Genomic DNA, 26,554 nt, shown 5'->3' on the forward strand with positions numbered 1-26,554 from the left:
AACACTGAGCAGTCTGAACGAGGTTTGTTGTTGTAGTACCGTCTAATGTTTTTTGTGTCTATGCGCAATATCGGAATTGAAATTTTTCTCTCTCTCTCTCATTTATACGGTGCCTATTTGGGCATAACTCTCCGCCGGAGAAGGTCAGCTCAGCCAAACAAAACGGCGCATATTTTTTCCCTTTTTCCTTGTTGATGTTTTCCCCTCGACTCTTCTTGTGGAATGCCATCAGCCCAGGTAGAACTGGCCCAGGACACACACAGGTGTACGCACAGACGAGAGAGTCAAGTGGAGACGTATGCACAGGTATTGTTTTGCCATTTGCATTCGTGTTTTTTTTTCCCGCCATGACTATACTACCCTGTTCAACTCCATCACCTTTGATGGGTGATTTTTTAGGGGGTTGGTTACCTATGCAATTCTTTAGGGGGCTATGTAAAAACCCAGTGAATTACAATTTCTCGCAAAACTCGTTTGTTATTCTTTTCTGCATTTTCTCAATTATAAAACCAATATTATTTTTGATTGCAATCTAATTTATTTTTCTTGATTACTCTTCCGCAAATGCACGCCATAATAAAATTGTGCAACGTTGCAAATGGCGTCGATTTACAAAATAAATAAAAAAAATTTGCTCACCCACTCCCCTATATGTCACGACAAGGCCGAACGAACTGGAAAGAAAAAAGGATTGACGATAACTTTGGATCAAAAACACAGCCAATATGGTGGGGGAATCGAGTACAGAAATAGTTATTCCTCCTTGGCGAGTTGAACGATACGAATGTGGTGAACTGATGCTGAGCTGATGCTGTGCCGATTGCAGACGACCTGTTGGAGGAGCTCCTGCATGGCAAATTCGTGACAAATTTTGTGTCGCCAATCTTTAAATTCTGAACGAATGCCAAAAGTAAAAAAAGTGAAAGAAAAAACGACTGGCCACCACCTCACCTGTTGCTGTTCTTTCACTTGTTTGCACCGACCTCCAAGAGCTGTTACATCTGCAATTCCTGTTTCTTTATGACACCTGAGAAGAAGCAAGGCGAAACATTAAAAGTGGGTAAGTCACAAATCTTCTTATTTCTTTTTCGCCGTTGTCGTTTTTCAACCGTTTGTTGCATGGACCATGACGTCTAATTTGTTTGCCAAATGTCACGGCTTGGTTTTTTCAAAGAGTGTCCTTCGTTCGAACTTTTCCATTTTTGAAAATTGAGTTTGTGCACGTGGATCGGCCAAACAAGTGTTACATAATGATTCCATTTATCAATTGAGGATGGCAGGTTATTAGGTGAATAGGAAAAGATAGGCATGTTGAATAGTGAATAATCATATTTGGTTTATTTTTAGAATTGTTGGGAAATCTCTTTGACTTTTGTGGAATTGAACTGAATGTCAATTGAATCATAATAACTCAAGGTTCAAAGAATTTTCTCCACCACTTTTCCCTTAGTTATTAGGAAAAATTTTTCCTGTCGAAGGTGGGAAATGCCAGGTGACTTTGGAGTTGTTTTTCTTTTGGCGCCGTCCGTCTTTAACATAACATTCCGACATTTTTCTTCTTTCCTTTTTTTTCTTAAAATAAAAGTTTTTCTTTGAGGAAACGCGTTCTTCTAACGTGCAAGTGTCCAACGTTATGTGAATGCAAAGCAGAGTCCCGAGGCGGTCCCATGTCGTTGTCTTTTCGTCCTTTTGCGTAATCTCTGAGCTTTATCTTCTTCTCCGGCTAATAAAAAACGAGCGTCCTCACATGTGAACTTGATCCGAAAGTACAAGTTGGTTATATTTATGTGTACGAAAAAAGGGTGGGGGGAAAGAAAAAAGTTGCACGACTGTGATCGTATACTATGCGTGTAACTATATAAAAGAATAATGTGCAAGTCTTGAGCTGCAATTCGGTAGCTCTGCTGCTGGGAAATAATGGAAAGAAATGGATGGGAAAAAGCAGCAACGAGTCTATCCGATGATATGTTTATTGGCTTTTGTGGCTGTGTAAGTTGTTATATCGTCGAGGAAACTCATTGGGAGTCGTGGCGGTGGTGGCCACCGGTCCCTAATGGTCTTTTTTTGACTGAACTTGGGCTGGATGGCGATGGCTCTGCTGCTCGCCCACCTGACAAGAAGCTTGTCGAGGGGACTGTCGGGAATGAGCAGCCCCTAAAGAGAAAAGGGAGCCGACGGTTGGGGAATTGTGTAAAGGAGGGGGGGTCGGGAGCCGGCGGGAGTCTATAGGGAGAAGGTGGAGGAGGTGGTGGGTGACGGGAGAAGGGCGTGAGAGAGAGAATCCAAGTGGGAAAGGAGGAAAATAACAACACGAAGAACCGGCAAGGAGAAGGAAGAAGAAGAAATAAAAAAAAGAGAAAAGGAACGCAGCAGCACTGGCGTGCTGCAATAGCTGCAGGTATACGCCAATGTCTAGTTGAGCTTTGGTGGTCAGTTGTTGTGTGACTGGAAGCCGCGTCGGCACGTTGGACTGGACCCCCCTTCCTTCCTCTATCGAATCATCACGAGCTAACGAGAAAGACCCCCGATCTTTTTCCCAACTCGAAAATCGACGATATTACACAGTGACTGGCGCATCGACAGAATACTATATCTTCGAAAAAATAACCGTCGAGTGAAAGAGAACAAGACTGATAGCTCTCGGATGGGCTGAGATACATTCCACCTCCCCATTTCTCTTCCATCCCCCCGTTGATAATCAGATGCAAAACAAGGGATCATAAGGCAATCAGGGCTGGTTCGTTTTGTTCTGGAATTGGACGTGTGTTGTTGTTGTTGTTTCGACCGCTGCCGTCCGTAAAAGTTAAAAGAAACGGCCCGTAAAAAAACGGTGGAGATTTGTCCTCCTCCTTGGCTTGTGTTACGCCTACCACAGCAACCCCACAGATCTATTCCTCCTCTTTTCCGTGTGTGTGTGGAGAAAACTGATCGTCGCGTGGAATCACCAGGTAAAAAGACCCCCACTTATTCGAGTTTTAATCTATTCACGTGATATGATAAATCTACTGGTTAGGAGTAGCATCGTGTCTGTCTGAGAGGGGGGGTTACACCCAACGAATCGAAATAACTTCCGAGTCGCTTTTTCTTTCATTCCCATTTTGTTATCTCACAACTCATTTCGATTTTGTAGTTTTTTCTCTGTGCGCCCTTTCTCCTTGTTGACTAACTGGGATTCGTTTTTCATGAGACAAGTGGTTGATGGCAGCTCATTAGTGGAGCAACAACCCCACTTTAAGGTTCATTTCTGATTGCTCTGTCGCGATGATGATCGTGTGCTGGCAGCACTTTGACATGTCTACGGCCACCACCATAAACGATGAAGCCATAAGCGATGCTATCATGGGCCAGATTGGATTGTAACCCATTCAGAGGCGATAGGAAAAAGGTTTTTTTACTGGTTTCCAATTTCAGCAGTAGATTTTTTGGCCTTTTTTCCCCCGAGTGGGATGTAAATGAGAAGCGAAATAAAAAGCCGAGTAATGTCCGTCATTACCATCGCTTATATATACGAATCGTTACAAGTCATCGTATAATCTAGTTGGCTCGTTTCCCCGACTCTTTTTTTGTGTGTGTGATCGGCAGCAGCCGTGGATCATAAACTGGGATCCGTCACGGTCTCCTGGGTTATGACTTTTAAGTTTACAAAAATGGGCCAACATTTGGGAAATTCTTCTGCAACGATATCGTTGGCATAAAAAAGAATAAAAGGAAAACACAACCGAAAAAACGATTTCGTTTGTTTGTGGCCTTTTGCCCTGTTGGGCACACACACTCACAATCTCCTATGAAGAAGAATAAGCGAGTCAGTCCGTTGTCCGTCCGAAAGTTCAAACAGACGAGGGGCAGCATTTGCTTATTTCTTCTTCTTGGGGCGAGAGGGGGGGGGGCTGGGGCTGGCCCACAGGGCCTCCTGTAGTGAGTAGCCAACCCATTGTGGGTCTCCCAAAGGGTCCTGTCAGAGATTTAGCACATTCATCGATCTGAAAGCCGATATGTAGTAATCTTATCCCCACCAACAGTACTGCAGAATTTGAATAAGGGCTGCCCCTTCAACGGGATTGAAATATTCACCCCTCGCTTGTTAATTTTTCTCTTCCCTCCTTCCAACGTATACGTGGAAAAAAAAACCCCAAAAAGGTGCAAGAGTCGCAACTTCATCATCGTTCCTAATTTCTCACCCGAGTGTCAGGAAATCTCAACCAAGGGCATAGTCTTCTAAAATGTTGGAAAATATAATTCCGCATCTCTGGTCGAGACGGTCAGTTTGGGGCGGGTCGGGTTTTTCCTTTCGTTGTTGTTGCGTTTTTTGTTTTCTCCTTTCTGTGAAACTGAAAACGTTCCGTATCCGCGCCGTTCCATCGGCAAACATAAAAAAAGACAAAACTTGAAAGACGACGACCGTGCGATAGGAGTTGAAACAAGTTTTTCTCTCTCTCAGCTGGTTCTTATTTAGCCATCGAGTCCAAAGTTCACAACTGGCAGCGCAATCTTAATTGCTTCTGTTGCTTGGAATTGAATCGAATGAGAAGAAGAAGAGGCGGATGGAACCAGATTAAGGCCCCCCCCCCTCCACCCAAAAACACAAGAGACAACAAGGGTCAACCGAGCGCAGTGCCAGACCAAGACCTTTTTGCTGTTCCTTCTTCTTGTGCGTTTTAGTTGGCAGAGGTACACACGCGAGCACGGCGAAACTCCGTTACAGACTGGCGCGCTGCATAATGAGGATTGCCAGCGGGATCGTTGTTCCGCGTTCCGCTCCGTGTTTTACCTTTTCTTTTTTCGCTGGTTTCACGGCCCGGCCGGGCGCTGGTGGTGGCGTTGGCCCAAGTCGAATTATAAACGAAGTCAAAGGAACAACAACAAGTTACGCGGACAATAAATTCGTTGGAAAACACAAGTGGGTAACATACCTGCTTACCTGCCGGCCGGGGGAATGATGATGATTAATGGGCGGACTCGATGCTGGAAAACGCCAAGAGAATGAGGAAGGCCAACGGGCTAATTCACGAATGAAAAATAAAATAAAAAGTTGAAGCCAAAAAAAGAAAAAGAGGGACGACATAAAAGTAAAAATGAAATAACGCGACTCGATTGTCGTCGTTATACCTAGTCTCTGCCCCTTCGCGTATACTTGCTGGTTCCGTCCAGTTGCTAATAATAAACAGTTATAATAGACGGACGTGCCATGACCGCCGAGTTCATACAATTCCGGTCCCCGCTCTCTAAGAAATCCGGAGCGGAAGTGCCACCATATACACACTAGTAGTATAAGTATTTTATGTCTTTTTGAAAGGGGGGAATCTACCGGTTTTGGTCACCGCCGCCCAGTTGTACACGTCCGAAACTACCGAAAAGGCACGTGAACTGTCAAGAGTCTCACGAGGTGTAGCAGTCGTCAGTTTGCGTATTTACAAATTCCCTCAGCCGAGGTTCCACCAGTCAAAGAAACTGATTACGCTACGGTAGTGGTGGTGGTGGTGGTGGTAGGATTGTTGTTATGGCGTAGTGTCTGTCGTTATTCCAATTTGCTCTGGGGCAATGCAAGTTGGAAAGAAGAAAAAGACAAAATATATTATGACGACTGACGGCGTCGATTATTATAACTGTACTCGCTGCCAACACAATCCCGGGTCGCCATTGCCTTATTTAACAATGCCGGACATTGCGAGAGAGAGTCCGGTCCTTCTTTTTCTTTTTGGTATTATTCGTTTGTTTCTCATCTCTCCCAATTTTTTTTCTTTTGAGGAACAGTTCCAAACGTCAAACAAAGAACAAGAAAAAGAGCTCCTGGAAAGAATGAAAAAGAAGGAGCGCTGACATGAAAATATGCGCCCCGTTGCCTGGGAGACCGGACATGCTTTAACAGGGGGCCCCCAAATCTCGTGTTACTGTTAAAAAAAAAGACAAAGGCATTTATTTGTATTTTTCTCTCTGTGCGACGACCAGTTTGGAGCGGTTCTTTATTTTTTGAAAGAAAAAAACTCGTTGATGGACTTATTGAAAGACAATCACACACAGCCTTCGAAAACATTTCCAGGAACATTTTCTAGCGCCAAAGAGTAAAATAATAATAATAAAAAAAAGCAAACAAAAAAAGCAAATGGAATTTGTGAGATGCCTTTTGCCGGAATCTTCTTTTCCGTATCTATCTCCCGGATGGTTTTGTTGTCTTTATGGTTTGGGCGTGTGTGGATGTGCTCAAAAGTATTTTTTTTCTTTTCTTTTCTTTCTCCCAGTCGATTTGTGGATGGATAGAAGAGACTGGCAAGATCAAGAGAAGAAGAAAAGACTTTTTTTGCCTGTGAGTGTGAGAGAGAGGGGGAATGAATAGAAGCGAATGCAAATCCGCTGTTAGTGTGCCATTATATCGTTACTTTTCTCTATCTACAGCAGAGCTCTCTGGGTCGTTTTCTCGCTTGATTTACTGGTTTTTTTCTCCATCTCTTTTTTTGGATGGTGCCTATTCTTTGGAATAGCTTTATTTAAATAAGGTGGATAGGCGTGTGTCAATCGCCAAAGTCTTGGGTGCTGCGAGTGTGTCGGCAGGTTTTTCCTTCTTGCAGCGCATTCCTCGAATGGGAATACCAGAAGAAGAAGAAACCCCCCCTGAAAATAAAAAGAGTCGATCGAAGAAGAAATAAAGAAGCCAAAAGAAGAATGCCTTCTTCATATGGTACGGCCAGAGGAACGCGAGACTAGGAGGTCAACAGTCTTCTGTTGGCCAGACAGTCGAGAGCTATCTGAGGCATTTAAGTGAAAAAGAAGGGGGGGAAAAGCCAATCACAATTTTTGATAAATGCTGGACGTATACTCTATTCCTCTGCCTGTGAGGGTGAGATCAAGAGTTATTGATATTTGGCTGCATTCCAGTCCAACACTTTCTGCTCCGACGGATTCCCAATATTTACTTCTCTCCGCAGAGAAGAACCTCCGAAGGAAAAGAGTTATTGGGGTAGTGGGGGTGGTGGGGGGTAGTAGGATAGCACCTTCTTCCAATTCTATTCCTTTTTTCCCATTTTTCCTTATTTCTTCTTATTCTATTCTCTATTTCAATAAACACCTGGGCAACAAGAAAAAGACAGCATCAGGAATAAGGAGAAACTAGAAGAAGAAGTCATGCATCTTTCATCAGAGACCTGCTGCTGTGACCGCCCGGTGCACATAACAATGCCGTTTGCTGCTAGTGTAACGCACTCTCCTCTCTCTATACACACAACCATAACGTGTAGACGCACATTGTACATATAGGTGAACACATACCCGTCCGTGTAGTTTCTTCTCCTCTTGTTTGCGCGGCCATTTCTCTTCTTCTTCTTTTTCCCCTTTTTCTTCCACGAATGGATGGGAGATCTCGTTTTTAACGACTTTTGTGGGTTCGTATAGGGTTAGAATAACCTTGGTCAAATACAGTCTGCGTCGCTCAATCAAAATCAGTTGGGGCCGAGGAATTCGTGTGAGAGCGTCGAAGGAATTTCATCATGGAAAAAGAGTCGATAATGTCGAATGAGGCGCATAAATACAATTGCGCAAGACGACGACAGGACATGCATGTATATCCTTGACAGCAGCTGCTGCGCTCGTAGTTGGGCGTGTTTATTCGCTGCCCGTCTTCGTTATCGCCCCATCCACCACCACCACAACAACATCAACAACAACAACAGGGAAGAGCTTGATGTATTTATTCAATAGCCGAGGCATATCTCAGGCATATACCAGGGTCTCTACGTCTAGTAAAACGGGCGGCAATGCGAGGCACGACGGCGAGCAGGAAGAAGAAGAAGAAGAAGACGTGAACGAAACGACCCCATCCGCGGGAAGAATTAACTAGCACGCGTAGCAGTCAGGGGGCAACCATCACGCAGCGTCGTCGTCGTCCGCGTGTCAAAAAACCTCTCGCAATAAATATTCTTTCCCTCTCTCTTTCTCTCCGTCGTGTCTGGTTTCGGATAACAACATCATCGTGCGCAACAACAGCACGGACGATTCGAGATGCCAATCAGAGGGCCGCCGAGATGGCCGATTACGTGCCGGGCAAATCTATCCGAGAAAGGCGAGAGACCCCATCTATCTAGTTAACTAACAAACTAATAACCAAGTATCCTTTATACGTGTGTAACTTTTATATAATAATAAGGAGAGACCTGTTGGCATTTCTCCTCTCTGCCAACGACTTCCTCGTCGCCCTTTTGGTCTATTAACGTCGACGCTACCAGAGAGAGAGGCTGGGCGCCCTTTTTTTTATCGTTTTTCTACCGAAATGGTGGGAATGATCCATTTTTGCCGAGTTGCCGAGAAAGGGGCCCAATAACCCATCGATGATGCAACCCAACGCCAATAACGCGGCTCTTTTATACAGCTATATCCTGCTGCTTCTCTCTCTTATGCTTATCCTTTTGCCTTTGCCGTAATGGCTGAGCCAGAAAAGCGCCGTTATTAGTATGCGCTAGATCTAAATAAGAAGACGTTGGCGTTGGGTTATGATCCGCAGGTCGCTCTTATTTCCTCGGCCTCTTTTGATGCAAAGAAGAAAAGAAACAGATAAAAATAGTAAGTGTGTTACTTACCACCACTGGTAGTAATAGTAGTAGGAAAACCAACCCCGTCACGGCTGCAATGGGTCGTGTGATGCCTTCGAGGAGGAAATAATCCTCAATGAATTCAAGGAATTTGAGATTAATTCGGACGTGAGTACTCCCGCCAGCGCAGATATAACATCCAAATCCACTTCCGCCCCATCCATATTTTTCTTTCTTCCCATCTATACACACCAAACAGGTGCGTCGATATCTGAATACGATTGCCTTGTATATCCGCTGGTGAAGGGAAGGTGTGTCAAAATCGAAAGGCAAACAACGAGGTACAAACACCTACACGCTGGGCCAATATGTAGGTGAACGAGGCAGGCAGGCAGACTCTCTCGAGCATCTTTTCTCTTTCTAACCTCTTGGCAATCTTTTGTTCTTTCCCCCTTTCCTAAACAATTTCATTGACTTGCCAACGACGGCGGCGAGGAAGGCACCAAAGAGAAATGGGCCAGCGCCGAACTTTACACGAAAACATTTTTGGGGGCTTTTGTCAGATAAAAATATCGGGAGAGAGATGGTGTGTTGAGTTGTTTTTCGTGTTGTCTACACACTTTTCCCCTGGTTGCGTCATTGCTGTTGGGGGTAGAAGAAGAAAACGGGGCCCGATGATTACCCCCGTTGGTAATTGAACCACAGGTGGCGGTGGCTGCTGCTGTAATCGCGTTAACCTCTTTGGACTCTGCTGCTCTCCACCTTCGGTCCTTTCCGCATCCATCGTCGTGTTGTGCGCTCATGACCGAGGTCGGACATGACGGAGGCAGCAGCAGGAGCACACACAGATCAAGCCATTCAATTATTATTATTCGTTTGTGTGTGTGTTCTGTTGTGTGTGTTCGTGTGGAGGAAGTCTAACGAGAAGAAAAAACAACAAACCCGACAGAAATGTCAGTGAGCTGTTGGTGGAAAGGTCTGTTGCTCTTGCGCAACCACCCGTCCGTCCGTCCGAGCTCACGAACGAACGAATGAATAAAAGAGGTGGAAAGATAATCAGCTTAAAAAGAAACACACACAATGAGGAACCACATTATAACCGACTCGCCCAACTGTCCGATATTCCGTTTTGATACACTCGAGTTGACGAGCCGAGCCATTTCATCGTTGGTTTTTTCTTTTTCTTCTTCTTTTTATCATTTTTCCTCCCGTCAGCAATTCTCTTTTCTGACACCTTGGAGACTTTCATTCCTCAACGCGCAGTCCGCCACGCCCATGTTTGACGGGTGATGGTTGCAAACAGGAAAAAAAACGGGAAAACCAAAAATGTACTTTTATTCTTTATTAGCTCCGAGGCAAAAACTATTTTTTTTTTTGGCCATACACGCGGGAGTAAAAAAAGTAACGTGAAAAATAAAAGGCAATTTTTTCTTTCGCTTTCAATACTGACCGGTTCATTGCCGTCCGTTTTGGGTTGGTTAGTGGCCATTTTTTGTGTATATGTGTGTTTGTCTTGGTTAACTACCGACGAACAAGAGACTATACAGCAAAGAAAATTCAACGTTGCTCGAGGGCCGGAAGCGTCACGAAATCCTACCGAGTGATGGACGTTTGTGCATGGTTCACCTCGCAACACACGACAGGAACTCTGTGCCACACAGTTGCATCTAGTTTCTTTTTCTATTTTACTTTTTACAAGTGGCGCAACGTTATGCGCCGATTAAATGTTGCGTATCATTTCCATGGCGATATTAAATGGTCATTTGCATCGCCCCCCTGTGCCACACCTGGACGATTTGGCAACGGGCAACCCAAATATTTGAATACGCCCATGATGCTATTCACGCTATTTATTCCTCCTTTTCGTGTGTCGTCCTTCCGCGTAGCCTCAAAGAATTCCGGTTTCTATAGATAGGCAAACACCAGAAATAGTTTGATAGAAACTCGGATGGAGATAACCCACAAAAAGGAGAAGGAGAAAGAAAAACAGAAATTAGGAGGAGCCAATCTCGCGGCAGCACTTTCTATTTGCATCTCAAATAGCCACAGAAATAGCAGCGGCCTCTCTCTCTGCCGTTTGTTACTTACTCGACAGCCGGGGAAGACGTGAATTTTTATTAGATCTCGCCGAGATGGCCGGCGGATGATTGTCGGGGTTATTTCACCATCCGTTGATATTATGCAATTAAATTACCTGTTGATGTATTGTCGGCCAACTCTCGTCCGACAGCCAAAGACCGTCCGTCAAACTGGCCAAAATAAACTGACGGGACAAAAGAGCGGCAAAAGATCTGTCGGACGACTGCCATAAATAATGTGATGGCATTATCTAATAACACACACAAAAAACCCTTCGGCTTTTTACATTTATTGTATTTATTTCTTTATTTTTTCGGCCTTCAAATCTCTAGACTCGATCGCCGTGTCCATAACATTCGAGAACACACAATACGCCGTGTGCGCGCCGTGTGTACTTGACTGCTCGCCAAATGTTGTTACAAAGTTTTCACTTTGCATTTTTTCTCCTGCGACTTTATCGCGGTCAGCTGACTCACGAATTCACGTGAGCCAATCTCTCCCGACTCTATATACACCTCCTGTCGGGAGTCTTTTGGTGGCCGTATCCTTCGGAGCATCTTTTGTGATTTATTTTTAGTTGAGCTTCTCTTGATTGCATTTCATTCCCTTTTGATTATTCAAAAGTTGCGATCGACCGCGTCTTTTTAGTTTCCCTTGGTCATCGGTTGTTTGCCCTTTTTTTTTCTTCAACGGCTGGATGGACTTCCATATGCAGGGAAAAATGGAATGAAAAATGTTGTTTAACTGACATGGAAGACACACACTGGTGGGTATACTTGTCCAAGTTGCAACCGACCAAAAGAGGGGGGAAGAAGAAAAAAGAAAATGATTGCGGCTATTTTGAAATACCGTTCAAGTGCTTTGACTTGTCGAGCGTTTACCGCTACGCTGCAACAGCAGTTGCAACTTGCAAGAGGCTCTCGCTACTCCGCGATACGCCGTAAAGAATGCGCGGAAAGTGGCGTGAAACTTAATCAGATTGCCAATTTTCATCCACATTTCAATCGACTATTTTTCCTGGGCGCACATTTTGAGAAATGGCCATGTGGAATAGTGTAAGGGGGAAATAAAACAAAAAGTTGGCGTCGATTAAATTGGAGTCACGTGCGTCTAGACAAAATTGGCATGTCAGAATAAGTCATCGTTTACCATTTGTTGGCCGTTGGACCGGTTTGTTGCGGGACCTTGTTGCTCCACGTCCTCTGTCTTTGTCAGATGAAACACAAACTTGGGCACTCGACTTATTGGCTTCGATTAGTTTATTCATTTCTTCTTTCTTTTTATTTATTATTGTACGATGGCGTAGGTTTTTATTTTATTCTTTTTCAAATAAAATGGAGTTTGTATTATTTATACACACGAGTTGATTTGCATTGCTGATCTGACTTATCGACCATTGGGCGGAATCGAATGTTGGTGTGTCGGTCACTGGCGAAAACCCACACACACACACATAGAAAATGAGGGCCGAAAAAGAAGACAAGGAAATTAACGATTCGCTCTCTGCGTGTGTGGGACTGGTTTGTTTGTTTGTTTCTCGGTCTTGGTCTCTTTCACATTATTAGGCAATTGCTGCTGCTGCTGCAGCTGTACGCGGTAATACGTTTACCTAGACCCACGCACTTGCTGCTGCTGGATCGCCCAGTCTTTTTGGATTTACGATTGTTATTTGGGTTGGCTTTATTTTTCTTTCCTTTTTCTTTCCTCGAGGGGACCGACTTTGACGCGCCCTTAATGAATACATGATCCCCCGAAATGGGGTTATGTGAATGTTTCATGTGTGGGCCAGCATCGCAGACAATTCGGCGCGGTAAAAGAGCAGCCGACCATTTCACGGCGAGAATCAAGGAGCAATAAGTACGCCCTCCTCCTGCATCATTTCATTTCATTCTCTTTTCTTTCTCTTTCTCTCTCTGCGTCGTGCAGGTGAGATTGCCCATAAAACTAGGCAGACAAACAACACGGACAAGTCGTTGTTCTTCGACGGCCCTGCGGAACAACGAGCGAAAAACGTTAAGGAAAGCCAAACAACCCGCATTGTTGTTGTTGTTGTTGTTGTTGAATCGGACGTTTCTCATTTTTCTTGGGCTATTCTGCTGGGTGTATTTAGCAGGAGCGTGAGCTCGAAATTTTCTCCCAATGTCCTCATCATCTGCACGCCACAGGAGAATGAAGAATGAGGAATGGAGATGTGCATAATAGAATTCGGTTAATGGGGAAATATGACTCGCGGCCGAAAGATGAAGAGTGACGGGGGCGGACTGAATCTTGGCAGAAAGGAGAAGAGATTTATAGTCCAGTCAGTCAGTCAGTCAGGCTGGTTGTAATATCAGTTGGCCACAACAATAGAAAATGGTCCATCCGCCATTTCCTTTATTGTTTGGTTTACAGATGACTTGGGAAGAAATGTGAGTGGAACGAGAGCTAGATGTGGCAGATTTTTATTTTTGGTGAGGCTGGGCGCCGTGTTGTGCCAGCTGGGCCATGGTCCGCCGATCGATGGGAGGTATAGGAAGGCATCAATCACGTCATGAAGAAGAGACGCCACTACCACGTGATGAGTTCTTACGTCCTAGATGAAAGAGTGGATGAGAAATTAATGAGCCGAGTGATGAATGCCAAATTCCGTCCTTCACGTTGTGTGTGCGGTTCGACAAAATTGTGTCGTCGTGCGTCTCTTCCTCTTTGGCTGGCAAATTTATGCCGACGATTCCCGCGGCCGGGTGTCGGGAGCTCCTTGAGAAACGCATCAGCTGTGTTTCTCTTATTATTCCCTTATTCTGCTATCATCAATAGTCGAGCTGACATAATATATGCGGTCATCTGTGGATGGCGACTAGCGTTTCCCTCGTTGCGTGGACAACTTTTTTTTCGTTTCTTCTCTCCTTGTCACTCGCCGCTTTTTCTTTCGAGGAAAAAACTCTCCGAAGGCGATGATGTTGTGTGCACACGGCAATTTAGAAAAAAGAAGAAGAAGAAGAGGGGGGAAAAAAGAATAATTGGTATTTAATGAGGCGACTCGACCAGCGCAGAGGCTCAACACTCGACCGGAGTCATCGCGTCGGCCATCATCTCGGAAATTCGTTTTTCTTTTTTTTTCTGTTTCCTTATTTTTCTGTTTTTACACAGTTCGGTAGCGCGTAGTCGGAGGAGAATTCTCTCACGCCATCAGAGCATTGAGCTCGCACAAGTCACCGGTCCACTGAGGCACTTCCCAACGTGTTGAGTATAGTAGTAGGGCCGTCACGACGATGGAATTAGCTGCTGCTGGGACATTGGGGCGGGACAGACAGCCAACTACAACAAACAGGTTGTTTCTTTTTCGCTTGTCCGTCCTCAACCGTCGGGGCCCACCGTCGACTTCTTCTGCTGCATCCCCCCCTCTATAATTCCATTAGCATATTCACAAGAAAATGAATTACATGACGAGAGAAAGGAGACTATACAAATTCTTGGTAGTTGTAGTAGTAGTTCTGATTCAGAGAATGTGTTGCCGGGCGGTATAGGTCGTAGGTGCCTGCTGGGCTCTTCTCCTCAATGTTTTATTTTTCCAACGTCTTTTCGACTGTTGTTGCGCGCGCTCCGATTTTTTCCCCCCTCCCGGGTTGGTAACCTTAATCCGCCGACATCATTCGGTTCAATTTCTTCTTCTTCTTTTTTTTCCAGCCAAAAATACAAAAATAAAAACCGAGAAAAAAAAGGGGAATAATAATAACAACGCCAAAGATTCTTTGGTCGAAGGTGTTGCGCTCGCTCGGCGCCTTTAATTTTCTTGTTGTTTTTCTTTCTTCTTTTTATTTTCCTGCGGTGTCTTGAGCGACTCTGTCAGCGTGTGAGTGTGCCACTTGGAGGGGGAAGCAATGGGAAAAGAAGAAGAAGAAAAAGAAATCACGGAGCGGAGCAACGGTGACGACTGACGACGACGACGACGGAAGCGCCGCACGCGTGTCTCTCAGTTCGGGCAGCTCCTTCGTGCCGAGCGGTCGCTTCGTTCATCAGCTGCGCTCGCCCTCGTTTTTCTTTTCTTTTCTACTCCATCGCTCGTGTTAACTCGTCGCCTCTCGTTGTATTTGTTGTTGTTTTGACTTTGTGTATCAAAACAATTTGACAGTCGCTGCTGGAACCTTCGTGTGTCGTTTCGTGCTGTGGATGTTGTCGCTGAGAGAAAACACCTTCAACATCTTTTTTTTTTTTTTCTTTTTGTGTTTTTGATTCGTTGCAGAGTTGCCATTGCGTGTGATTTGACCCAGCCGATCATTGCCCCTCGGGTTACAACAATCCGGTGGCATTCGATGCAGCAGCAGCAGTGGTGGTAGAGAGAAAACCTTGAAGTCAAAGACAAAAAAAGAGAAGAAAGACAAAAGCAACGGGCCATTTCGAAACGGAAAGATGAGGCTCTTCCGGCGACGGACGGACGGCCAGCAGTTGCAGCCAGAGTCCAATGGTGGTGCAGCAGGAGCCACTGAGGCAGCAGCCCTGTTGGTTTCCTTGGATTCCAACGGCAGCGGAGCCGCCGATCAGGATCAGCTGATTGCCAGCAGTCGCAGCGAAAGGGACACGCTGGACGACAACAATTATCAAACCGTCAAAGCTCTTCCGGCCATGGTCGTCATCAACTCGCCGAAAAGCCTCAAGCTTAAAGGTCAGTTTTTTATTATTTCCCCCAATATTTTGAAATTGTTTTTTCCTGCCTGCCGCCACGCTCCAAAGGACGATTCAAACTTTCTTCGTCTCCCAAATAGCCAACACTTGAAAAGATTCACCACTATGGAAAATATCTGGCTGACGCTTGTATTTTTTTATCCCGTTAGTTATTGTGCGTATTCGTCTATTTATGGTGTTGCACTTTTACCCCACTTTTTACTCGCGTTTTCTCTTCTCTCCCGAAACGAGACGTTCACGGGTTAGATCCATCCAGCACCAGCAATTCAGCAGAAATAGAAATACAAGTCAGAAAATGTGTTTACAGCGAAACAAGTCGAGAGAGAACTTTACACTTAACACGGACGTTTAGAAATCAGTTTTGTGACTCGACAACTTTCGTTTCAAAAAAAGTTATTTGTTTTCTTGTTCAACTCACCAACTGTCCAACGATCCCCCCCCACACACACATGGCGACAACAACCCCGAAGAAATCACAAACAAACTCGTTTCCAGACTACTATATCCCATATAAATATGGATGTGTCGTCTCGCCACGGTGTGTGTTTGGTAATCACAACAACACGCCGAGCGTGATTCGAATCAAAAGAAACCTAACGGATCAAATGGTAACAAAAAGAGAAAGAAAAGAAACTAAAGTCTGAAAAGAGCAGCACGGCCGTGCTTGGTCATCTCACTGGGTTCTTCGCGATGGGCCCCCCCACCATTGAATAGCCAAATAGACTGGGCGACCATCCTTGGGAAATGGTAAAAGACACAAACCAACGACGTTCACTTTCGCCCGTAAAAAATAAACAAAATGCCAATCCACTTTCTTCTAGCCAAACTGAACTTGAAGGGGGGAGAAAAAATAAGTCGTGCCGAAATTGATTTTATTGTCTCTCTCCCGCGCACCCAATATTCCGCCTCTCTCTGCGGTGGGCTGGATTGCGTATCCATCGTTAGGCGTTTGACACGGCCAAAAAATGACAGAGATGGAATCGAATCGTGTGCCTGCCTGCGTGTAGTTTCGCCACCAATTGGCCGATCGGCATTGGAGGTGCGCAAGGACGGATTTGTGCCAACTCCTGCCAAGATATTTACGATTTGTGTTCGCCTTATTTTCATTTTCACGGCTCACTCTCTTCTCATTTTTTGTTTTTCTTCTGTGTTGAACAGGCGGGCCGTCTACGTGGGGCAAGAAGGTCGGCCGCAAGTGGGAACAGAATAAGAAAGTGGTGAATCAGCCGTCAGCCAATGTCAGCGATTCGACTCCGCTGATGGATGGGCAGCAGCAGCAGCAGGGAGAAGGAGACGGACCGGTCGAACCAGTGCCACCACCACCACCGGCCAGCAGCTCGTCACCAACGGCGATTCCACTTGAAAATCCATTTGCCCAGTCGTGTTGTGAGGGTGTGGCCCCGTCTGTGAGTGGCAAGAAACTCTTGCAGCCACAACAACAACAAAGATGCCGTCCAGCTGTTGTAAACAACAAGACGGGCGCCAAGCGACGGGTCAGTCGCGTCGAATCACTCCGCAACCTGTTTCTGCGCTCGTCAAAACCTTCGTCCTCGATGATGGCGCGTGCCGAATCCATCGCGGCAGGGCAACAACAACAGCATCCACCTACGTCGCAGCAGGAGCCGTCAACTCCTCACCCGATGATGCTGGTGCTGGCCGACGCTCCGGACGTCATCCAAGAGGCGCAAAAGAAAACCATTTTGATCCGGGAGAGTAGCATCAGCACCATCAGTGGCGGGAGTAGCAGCAGCAACCGTCTGATGCCGTTACCCAATCGTTCCATCAGTTTGGAGAACGTGTCGGCCTCTTCGGGCGTCATGGGGGACATCCAGCCGGACGTGGCTGGGACGGTCAGCAAGAAGAGTCATTTCCCTTATTCTTTTATTCGCTCACGTCTTCATCGCCCTCTCCTCTCGTCCAGCTGCGAAGCCGAGGTGGAAACGGCCAGCACCACCGGCAGCAGCAAGAGCCACAACCACCTTCCAGCATCGAATCCAGTTGTTTCTTGTTCAAAGTCCGGCTCGGAATTGAACGCCAACACGACCGCCAGCTGTGATGATTTGATCAAAGAATCTGCCCGTCAATCTTCTCACCCGGATCTGCAATTGGCCTCCATTCGCTACCGGAGTGTCGTCAGCGTCAGGCAGAATCAGCAAGAGGAAACTTTCAAACTGGTCCGCCGGAAGAGGAGCTTTTCCCTGGCCGCTTTGCCGCTGTCGGCTGCCGAAGCCACGCAAACGTCATCGGCCAACAGCCATCGATCGGAGGAGAGCGGATATGAAAGCGATGCGACCCGCAATGGATACGAATCGCCGCGACGGGCGTCGGCCGACAGCGGCAAACCGGATCCGGCCAGCAGCATTCACGTTTCGTTCGTGTCGTCGCTGAAATCGGTGGAACAGGAACCGGAACTGGCCGGGCATTCAAGACCGGCCCGCCCAACACCTACACCGACCAAGAACCGACCAATGGATCATCTTCAGGCCGACAAGTTTTCGCTGGACGGAGATTTTGACGTGCTGGATGGACGAGTGAGCCAGCAGCAGCAGCACAGATGCTGCAACTGCCGCTGCAACAACAACAGTCAACAGCCGGACGGCATGCAGCAGCAGCTCAACAGCAGTCGAAAGGAACCGACCGTCATGTTTGGTGTGGCCCAGTTGAGAACGCTGGAAACGGCCGGATCGCGCAGTCCTAGACACTTGCCCGTCATCAGCGACTCTGCACAGGCCGGCCGATACGCCCGTTCCTCTTCGCTGGATCGGAAAAAGTGGCTGCAGCCGTCGGTTTTGGTGGAAATTGGAGGCGCGTCACACTTCAACGACGCCTTGAATCACATTTCTCTACCTCCCGGCTACGGAGCCCAGCACGTCACTCAACATCCGCCGCGTCCGTCCTCGTCCTTTGCCTACGCCCCGCAGTACCAGACGCAGCAGCAGCAGCCGCCGCAAGCCCAGCCGCAGCAACCGCAACGACAATTCAAAATGTTGCGACTAGTCAAAGGAGAAACGGGCGAACTGGGCATTTACATCAAGAAGAAGCCCAGTCCCGATTCGGGATCGGTGGGTTATGTCATTGCCGGCATCGAACCAGGAGCTTTGGCCCACAGGTGAGTCTTGTGATTGTGATTACCCCAGCAATTATTATATTATTCAAATGAAATGAATTCATTTTGTCATTTGGCAGGGATGGCCGTCTGCAAATTGGCGACGAGATCATCAACGTCAATGGCTGTCGGCTGCGCGGAGTCGGACTTCAGGAGGCCCGCGACATTCTCCAAAATTCGCCCAAGGAGGTGGACATTGTCATCGCCCGGTGCAGCGCCGACGCCGTTGGCAGCAGCAGCTGCAGCAGCAGCGGTCGCTCGACGGCGACGACGGACGAGAGTTGCACGGACACGGCGGAGAACAGTCCGTCCCCTACACCGACGCCTCGTGTTTCCTCGCCGTCGCCACCTCGTTATTACGATCCGAACATCCGGTCGTCGCCGGCCTTGGCCTCGATCCATAAACTGACGCAAGGTGACATAACGACGGCGACGACGGCCGCGGTCCGCAACAAGACGCCTCATCATCAGCGTCGCTCGCGGTCGGCCCACCCGCAACGCAAATCTATGGGCCCGTTGAACATGGCAACGGACCCGACGGCAACTTCGACTCACGGTCCTCCCGTCACGACCTCTACAAGCGAAGTGGGTTTGAGGCGACCCAAATCCTTGTCACTGTTCATCTACACCATCACCTACGAGAAAGGGGCGGGCAAGAAGAGTCTCGGCTTCAGCGTCGTCGGCGGACGAGATTCTCCAAAAGGATCCATGGGCATTTATGTCAAAACGTAATAGGATGATACCCTAGTTTTTTTTCTGTTTTTTCTTTACATTTGTAATTTATACGGAAATGTAGGGGGATATCTTTATCTCTCTATTCGGTCATTTTGCTCTAATGAGATTCAGGAGAAAAATGATTTTTTCTATTTCTTTATTTATTTTTTGTTTTTATCTCTTCAACAGGATTTTCCCGAGTGGTCAAGCAGCCGAAGAAGCCACTTTGAGAGAAGGTTGGTTTATTATTATTTTTCTAAAGTATTTCATTTCCTTTCGTCCTTTTTCGTCTCTTTTGTTGTTTTCTTACGATTATTGCCTTGGAATTTGTGGCGGCCGTTGGTCTCAATTTGAAAAAAGAATTCCACAACGGAATTTTTGTTATCCCTCCCTTTTTGTGGTTTAGCGCCCGGGTTATATAGTTGAAATAATATTTTTTTGATTATTCTACGGCCGTCATCACTCCGTTTATTTGGTAGTGTAGAGCGGCGGCGGCGTCCGCGGCCAACTGAGAAAACAAAAACAAACTGGCATCAAGGCAACAAAAGGGAAATCAATAAAATAAAAAAAAACGAAACAAAACAGGGAAATGCTAACTGCTGAGACTAACGCCCAGTTCATTTTCGTGTCTTGAAGTGTTTTTCTTCTTCGGCTCTTTTCTTCCTTCCAACTACGGCTCTCTGAGCGTCGTATGTATAGTCGGCATCATAATGTTACGGCGTTAATGAAATTTCCATGTTTATGTTTTCATCACCATCCATCGTCTTTTGTGTGTTTGTGTGTATTACGCAGGAGATGAGATCCTGGCCGTGAACGGCACACCCCTGCAAGGCCTGTCGCACGCCGAGGCCATAGCCGTTTTCAAATCCATTCGCAACGGTCAGGTTGTGGTTCACGCCGCCCGCCGGGACACGGCAAATAGAAGGTAGGCTCTTTTTTTACTACACGCTACGTCGAGCACGTCTTTTCCAGCCATGATCGGCCAATTATAGTTCTGTCGACAGTGTCGCTCTCAACTTTCTCAACAGCCATTTGTAGTTAGTTACTACTAGTAGACATTCACTTTTTTCAAACCGTCACAGCCACCTTGCGCGCTCACCGCAGCGCATCTTGCCGAGGTGCTGCTGGTCTTGTCTTAGTAATCATCTCGTGATTTATTTAATCAATTTATTTTGTTTGTTATTGTTTTTTTCTTTTTTTCCCCCTACCTATTTGTTCGGGCTGCTGTTGTGGACCGAAGCAAATCCAAGTCGTGCGATGAACTCGACCGCGTCGAATGAGAATGACATGTTCGAAAATGGGGAAATTTGAGAGAAGAGAGAGAGAGTGAAGAAAACCCATCAGCAATGGCCAACCCTCGTCGGCAGCAGCAGCACTCTTCAGCAATTTCACGCTCACAAAATGAAATGCTGTACACGGTACATACGTATACACTGTATATCTTTTTAAATAGTCGTCTAGTCTCTGGGAACGTCAAAGGCAACGGGAGAAGAAGAAAAAAAAACCAAGACAAGAAGAAAATGGATGTGCAATAAACAAAAGAAAACAGAACGAAGCAGACGCGCAAGGTTTTCTTTCAAATCGTAAAACAGGTGGCTCACCCACCGTGCCCTCTCTCTGTGTCTATGTGTGTGTGCTGCTATTCACACAGAAGTTAACTCTCACTTTAGCACTTTTTTGTGACTCGGATGTTTTACTTCGCTCATTGGATTGGGTCTCGGTTGTAACTTCACCGCGTGAAATGCGACCCTCTCGCCTGTTACTTTTATCGAATAGTTTGTCAAGTGTCTTGTTGTTTTAATATCACGTTCGTTTTGTAACCAAATTTTTTACTGCACTAGGCTAGAACTGCGCTTTTTGTAATCTTGCATACACAGTCTTGAATTTTTTAAATATTTAATGCGTGTTTGGTGTTGGGTTAAGCATAAGCCCATCAGGCGTCAATTATAGAAGGGTTTGCATTGTCTTGTTCATCTTTGTTTTTGGCTTATTCGTGTGCGAGTATTAACAGTTTTTCGTTCCAGTCCAGGGTTCTTTTCAAGTTATTGTTTTGTAATTGTCATCAGATTTCGTTTGACGTCCTGGACTACGCCCAGTTCCATTTGTCAATCGTTGATTGTGGCTATAATTTATACGCAATCTGTTACACCGAACCAGAATCTTTCTTCCCTTTTTTGATTCATTATTTCTCGCTGTGCTGGTTTTGTTATCCATTTATGTATTTTTTTTTTAAATATCGTTTGCATAATTGAACCTGCACGATGAATGAGAAATGAGAGAAGTGAAAATCCACATTTGAATATTATTAGCCTACCATCTATCAAAAAACGATGGGGCCTCATTATTTGCATACCGAGTGCGCCACATTTCTTTTTCAACTTCATTAAATATTGCTTGAAATTGTAATCTTTTTATTTATTATGGCATTGATTTGGCTAGGGAAACAGTTTTATTGATATTGCTGAATCACCGGGTTTTTTTTGTTTGACCGATTTTTGTCGGGGGATTTTACAATGAGGGCGCAAATTCGAGGCTCTCTTGTTTTCTTTTTTATTGGGTTCAAGTATTTCCAGGAATTATGCGACACTACTTTGCGGACTGTGAAATGTGAATTTTGATTTCCATATCCAAGTTCGATCGCGGTAAACATTCATCCTCAGGTGTCAATCATCCTCCAAACCGTTACAGCCAACTGGATTTTATTCTACAACATTTTGGTAACTTGTATTATTTATTTATTTTGTTTTCTCAAGGCGACTGTCAACTAGTCTGCAAGATTGACTGTAAATTTTTTCACAAGAAAAAATTGTCCCAATTTTCATCGCAATTCCGTGACGAATTTCAAATCTGTCCCCGCCAGGTTTTTCTCGATCCATTGGTCGATTCGGTCGTTTAATTCCGGACTGAAATGATTTTTCCAATCTCCTGTTTCTCCTTTCATTTCAAATAATAGGATTTGGTTGTCGTTTTTTTTAATCACGGAATAATTGTGTCAAGTTGAAATAATGATGTATATACCTTTTCGGATGAAACGCCCTTCTTGGTTCATAAAACCCATTTGTTTTCCCGCTTCAAAGTTGACTGATTCGTTCTTTGCGAAATTTTCGAACTGAAGATGAACGACGAGTCTGGCCAGTTGTTCTCCCGACAAGCTTTTACCAAGGAAATCCGCGACTCGTTCGATTTCTCCCCTCAAATTCTGCCATTGAAAAAGCGCGGTTAGGTAACTATAATCAGTTGAGCTAACAAGGTAAAGCGAAAGTGGTATTTGTACATTTTTCATGTCCTCGTAAAAAAGGAACAGCATGTTGGGGTGACGGCGCTGAGCCCAAGCCTCCAAGGCGTGAGCGAAGAACGGCGAATAGTACACTGCGCGATACGGTCAGCACCAATAATCGAATGATAAAAGGACAAACAGTTAAAACAAACAGTTAGGTGGCCTAGTCTGCGTTTGACCTACATTCGTCATCCATGAAATACTGAGCAAACTGAACCAATGTTCCAGTAAAGTTCTGAAATTTGATCAGTCTGTGGTGATACAAGTAGGAAACAATTACATCCTTTGGATTGCGGACCACGTAAACTACCTTGAATACGAAATGGAAATGATGTAATTAATTTTAACTGAATTATGGCGACTACGGAAAATGTCGCACCTTGCTAGTGTCAAGCAGATTTGGATGGAGAAGGTATAATGGCAAGTGGGTCTTGATTAGACGTGGCGATGGCATCTTTTCAATAGTTTCCAAAGAAACTAATTTATTCAATTCCAGTGGAGCGTCTTTCGGTTGCGCCGGAGTGAGGTACGGAAACCTTTGAAGTTTTCAAGCAAGAGGCAAAAGGTAATTACAATATGTAAATTTTTAGTCGCCTATATGCAATGTTAAGTGCATCTTTGATAACTTACTCAAGAAAAGGGGAACGTAGATTCAAAGGTAGTTTCAACCCAACTTCTTCGTTGCAATCGTTCATCACCATCCACACTAATTCTTGTGTCCATGTGGTTCCTGAAAGAGAATTTCATTTATTAGTTACTTTTTAATTTTTCTCTTTTAATTATGAAAAGACTAGTAGCCGATTGTACCGCATTTCGGGAAAGTAACAATCCAAACATCGTCACTTCTCGGTTGGAATTGCAGACATTCTTCGGCATGACGAGCGTATTCTGGAGACAGGACAAATCCACCGGGTGACCCTTTAGCCAATCCTTCAGTGTAATTAGGAAAGTGCTCAGTAAATGGACTGGTCAGAGTTTTGGGGATCACTTCAAATTCGAAATTTCCTGCTTTGCCGATCACTTTCTCGTTGCTTTGCGACATTGCTAAGGAAATCGAAGGACACTTTATTTCTCAAGCTTTGCTTCACAACTAAATCGTATAGCTAAAAAAATAACGACGCACTGTTGACTGTTGACTGTTACTTATCGCGTGTGTTACTATGGGAGAAAGCCGATATCTAAAGTCAACGGCGACGCGAATAGTCGAAAGGTCCTTTCTTAAATAAATAAAATCAGGCGGACAAGCAAATTCCTGTTAGGTCATATTATTTACACTGAGAATAAAACGTCAAACAAACTCGAATTTATACTCTCGTGAATGCGCTAGTTCCAACTGTACAGTGTACACGTTTAACTTGTTTTTAAGATGTGTTTCCGCAAGCGCGTTTAATCAACTGGGATCAGAGCAATAGATCCCTGGTCGGTTCACGGCTGTGTTGGCTTCCCCATCTCGATTTTAGGGTAAACGTAAGCCGATTTTCAGGGGGTTTTAGGGCGGGGCCTGTCAGAATTGTGAAGTGGTAAAAATGAAACAGAGCCATCTAGGCTCTCAAAAGTAGCTGAGCGTAGTAGCTGACACACTCACTAGAGGCGCTCATCCATTTTTACAAATCGGCTTACGTTTACCCTAAAATCGAGATGGGGAAGCCAACACAGCCGTGAACCGACCAGGGATCTATTGCTCTGCTGGGATGGAAGAAAATTAAAGTTTGAATGATTTGGCACTGCTGCCTCCCTCCTCTACATGTCAGACTGTCAGTGCGTTGGAACTTGGAAGTTGCAGTGAGAGTGCATAGTGCAGTATAATCTAAATACTACCTTAAACATGGACTACTCTAAGTAGTCTACTTACGTGGTTACGACTCTTACGAGTATGAACGTGACCACCGTGACTTGTCGAGTATATCTTATTGCGTACTTTTTCTCGTCTTCTTTGGCTTTGTGAGATTTGCTTTGGGCCTTTGGCTCTATTGAAGCTATAATTTATAAGAGCACTTTATTAATATTTGGTAACGTTTTCGTTATACAACTAAGCGTTCATTTTGTAACGGAATGTAACACTATCCACTAGATATCTATAGTAATCCACAAAAATATAGTAGAAAAGATGTTTGAAAACGAGTTTATTAGCGAAAATTCAAACAAGACGATAATTTGCATTTCAATTGACTCAAATGGAAACGTGTAAGAATGAGAAATTGTGGATCTTCAGTGACGTTTTACAAACGTGAGTAGAGTGATAGGAAGGTCGTCGGGGGCGAAAGATATTCTATTTCGACAAATCACCTGGGCGGCTAAACATTTAAGTGACCGCAGCCGCAGCCCCTCTGTATGGATCAGTTTTTGCAGGTAAACACTTGGCATTCTTTTATTATTCAATTCCTCTTCTTTGAGTTTGAAAAGATCCAAAGGGGTTCTGCCCTCACCATCTGGCTGATGGATATTAGCTCCCGAGTCCAAAAGCAGCTGAACTGCATCCGTGATATTCGTCGTGGTCGACCAGCGCCATTCGCTGCTGGTTGCTAAAATATGAAGGGGTGTTTTGCCATTGGTAGAGGTAGAATTTGGATCAAGATCGAGTTCCAGTAACAATTTCATGACGTTAATGCGAAAGCGTTTCGCTGACAAATTGGGAAATTTTTCAAAAAAGTTACAACACGCCAGGTGTAGAATATCACCCTTGTCTACTCTGTCGAACTTGAAATCAGCGCGAATGAAATCATAAAGTATTTTCTTGAATTGGTGACTTTCTTGATTGCTTAATTTTGGAAGCATTTCGGTCAAAAGGTATATCTGGTCAAAAATCATAGAACAACAACGATCGTATCTGCTATGAATGTTAACAACCGATGCTTGGTGGATGTTGTGCATCAAGGTAAATTTCAGTGTTTTTATTATGTCGGCAAATACTAGGGGATGGTGAAATCTAGGCATCTCATCCCGCATCTCATAGAGTATCATGAAAGTTTTAACCAGATGTCCAATCGTTTCGATTATTATTTCGTTCGTTTCTTCATCCCATTCTTGAAGTCCTTGAAACTCATCCAACATGAACATGCCGACGTTTATGGCTCTGTTGTCGTAGAAATGCTGAAATCGAGTGGCACAATTGCATAGTTGCTTTAGGAAATATTTATGTTGCTCAGGATCTTTTCTATCTAGTATCCTATGAATCACTAGTAAGGCCTGAGTGTCCATAGATCTGAACCAATGAGTGTCCATAGGTCTGAACCCCCATAGGTCAATTTGGGCTTCGATTTGCTCGAGGTGTTCCAATGTCAGGAATTCGGAAGTGCAGCCCATCGCCCTGGCAAAAAGATAAGACGGAGGCGAAATTGTTTTGGGGATCACTTGTTGTCCATCGACTGTCGAGTAGCGAAGTTTCGTGGCTTCTTTCCAGATAGAAAAGACATATCTCGAACCAGACGAAGGGGCATGGATGCTAAAGTAAAAAGCGTAGAAGGCTCCCATCAATTCCAGTGCTTCAATCTTGTGCTCCTTATCAAGTGAGCTTTTCTTGATGTCGGCGGTGACCCTTTCCAAATGCCCCTTTCCGAAGGAGACAAATTCAAGAACAATCTCTGCCTGACGGCTTATGATGGCAGCGCAAATTGGTGAAACATTGTCATACTTGGTTCCACTCCACTCAAAAGTACCGTGGAGGTTAACTTTATCTCCAAAATGTTTCAACAAGTATTTGACGACTTTGCAACGTTTGTATTGGATGGCGGTCAACATGAGAGTTGTTCCATGTTTGTCGCGGGAAGTTTCCAGTAATTTTGTGATTTTCGGTTGTGTTGCAAGCATATATTCTAATTCAGATATGGATTCGGATCTTATAGCGTTGAGGAAAACGGGTTCATAACTTCGACAAGCATCCGATACTTTGCGCATTTTGGTTTTCAGGAAGAATAAAATCAAAACCAATGACGCCCCGAATAAGATGGTATACAATTCTGGAGTCAGAGGTGAAAAAGTGCAATCCATTTTCTTGGTTGGTTTGAATTAATTCCTTAAAATTTGTCGAGAAATTAACGTAACGAAATTCGTCTTGTATGGGGGGAACGTGTGAAGTGAATGAGAGTATAAAGAGAGCAAACGACCATTCGGTGAGAGAGCAGGACGCGAACTGGCTTTCTAGAACAAAGCAAGGGGGGGGTTCTCACAATTAGGGGGTGAGAGAGGGTGGCAAAAATGAGG

At 45.0% G+C, this 26,554-nt stretch overlaps 2 protein-coding genes across 4 annotated transcripts; one reads left to right on the top strand and one right to left on the bottom strand.

Moving 5' to 3' along the window:
- The first annotated feature begins 925 nt into the window (after positions 1-925).
- LOC124312057 lies at positions 926-21,483 on the top strand. 2 transcript variants are annotated; one of them, XM_046776490.1, is made up of 7 exons: positions 926-1,060; positions 14,818-15,237; positions 16,416-18,366; positions 18,444-19,091; positions 19,267-19,313; positions 19,870-20,002; positions 20,318-21,483. In XM_046776490.1, the coding sequence occupies exons 2-7, from the start codon at positions 14,985-14,987 to the stop codon at positions 20,355-20,357; spliced, it is 3,072 nt and encodes a 1,023-aa protein (XP_046632446.1). In that variant the 5' UTR covers positions 926-1,060; positions 14,818-14,984; the 3' UTR covers positions 20,358-21,483. The 2 variants fall into 2 exon arrangements, with proteins under 2 accessions (XP_046632446.1, XP_046632447.1); XM_046776491.1 differs by lacking the exon at positions 926-1,060 and adding an exon at positions 2,422-2,948.
- On the bottom strand, positions 21,475-23,729 carry LOC124312149 (sulfotransferase 1A2-like). Of its 2 annotated transcripts, XM_046776641.1 has the most exons (8): positions 23,162-23,729; positions 22,985-23,084; positions 22,734-22,890; positions 22,538-22,664; positions 22,352-22,446; positions 22,096-22,276; positions 21,890-22,011; positions 21,475-21,781 (listed from the first exon to the last, which is right to left on the bottom strand). In XM_046776641.1, the coding sequence occupies exons 1-7, from the start codon at positions 23,394-23,396 to the stop codon at positions 21,896-21,898; spliced, it is 1,011 nt and encodes a 336-aa protein (XP_046632597.1). In that variant the 5' UTR covers positions 23,397-23,729; the 3' UTR covers positions 21,475-21,781; positions 21,890-21,895. The 2 variants fall into 2 exon arrangements, with proteins under 2 accessions (XP_046632597.1, XP_046632596.1); XM_046776640.1 differs by lacking the exon at positions 21,475-21,781 and having other exon boundaries at positions 21,821-22,011; positions 23,162-23,728.
- Positions 23,730-26,554: the final 2,825 nt, after the last annotated feature.

The sequence above is a fragment of the Daphnia pulicaria genome, chromosome 8 (genome assembly GCF_021234035.1).
Source record: "Daphnia pulicaria isolate SC F1-1A chromosome 8, SC_F0-13Bv2, whole genome shotgun sequence".
Lineage (NCBI taxonomy): Eukaryota > Metazoa > Arthropoda > Branchiopoda > Diplostraca > Daphniidae > Daphnia > Daphnia pulicaria.

Bases quoted from the DNA above. Each gene is read 5' to 3' on its own strand.
- LOC124312057 (XM_046776490.1), top strand. From the start codon at position 14,985: ATGAGGCTCTTCCGGCGACGGACGGACGGCCAGCAGTTGCAGCCAGAG. The intron at 15,238-16,415 runs GTCAGTTTTTTA...TGTGTTGAACAG, and splicing joins GAAAAGCCTCAAGCTTAAAG to GCGGGCCGTCTACGTGGGGC. The intron at 19,092-19,266 runs GTAATAGGATGA...TCTCTTCAACAG, and splicing joins ATGGGCATTTATGTCAAAAC to GATTTTCCCGAGTGGTCAAG.
- LOC124312149 (XM_046776641.1), bottom strand. From the start codon at position 23,396: ATGTCGCAAAGCAACGAGAAAGTGATCGGCAAAGCAGGAAATTTCGAA. The intron at 22,891-22,984 runs GTAAGTTATCAA...AAAACTTCAAAG, and splicing joins CTACGTTCCCCTTTTCTTGA to GTTTCCGTACCTCACTCCGG. The intron at 22,447-22,537 runs GTAGGTCAAACG...CGTATCGCGCAG, and splicing joins GTATTTCATGGATGACGAAT to TGTACTATTCGCCGTTCTTC.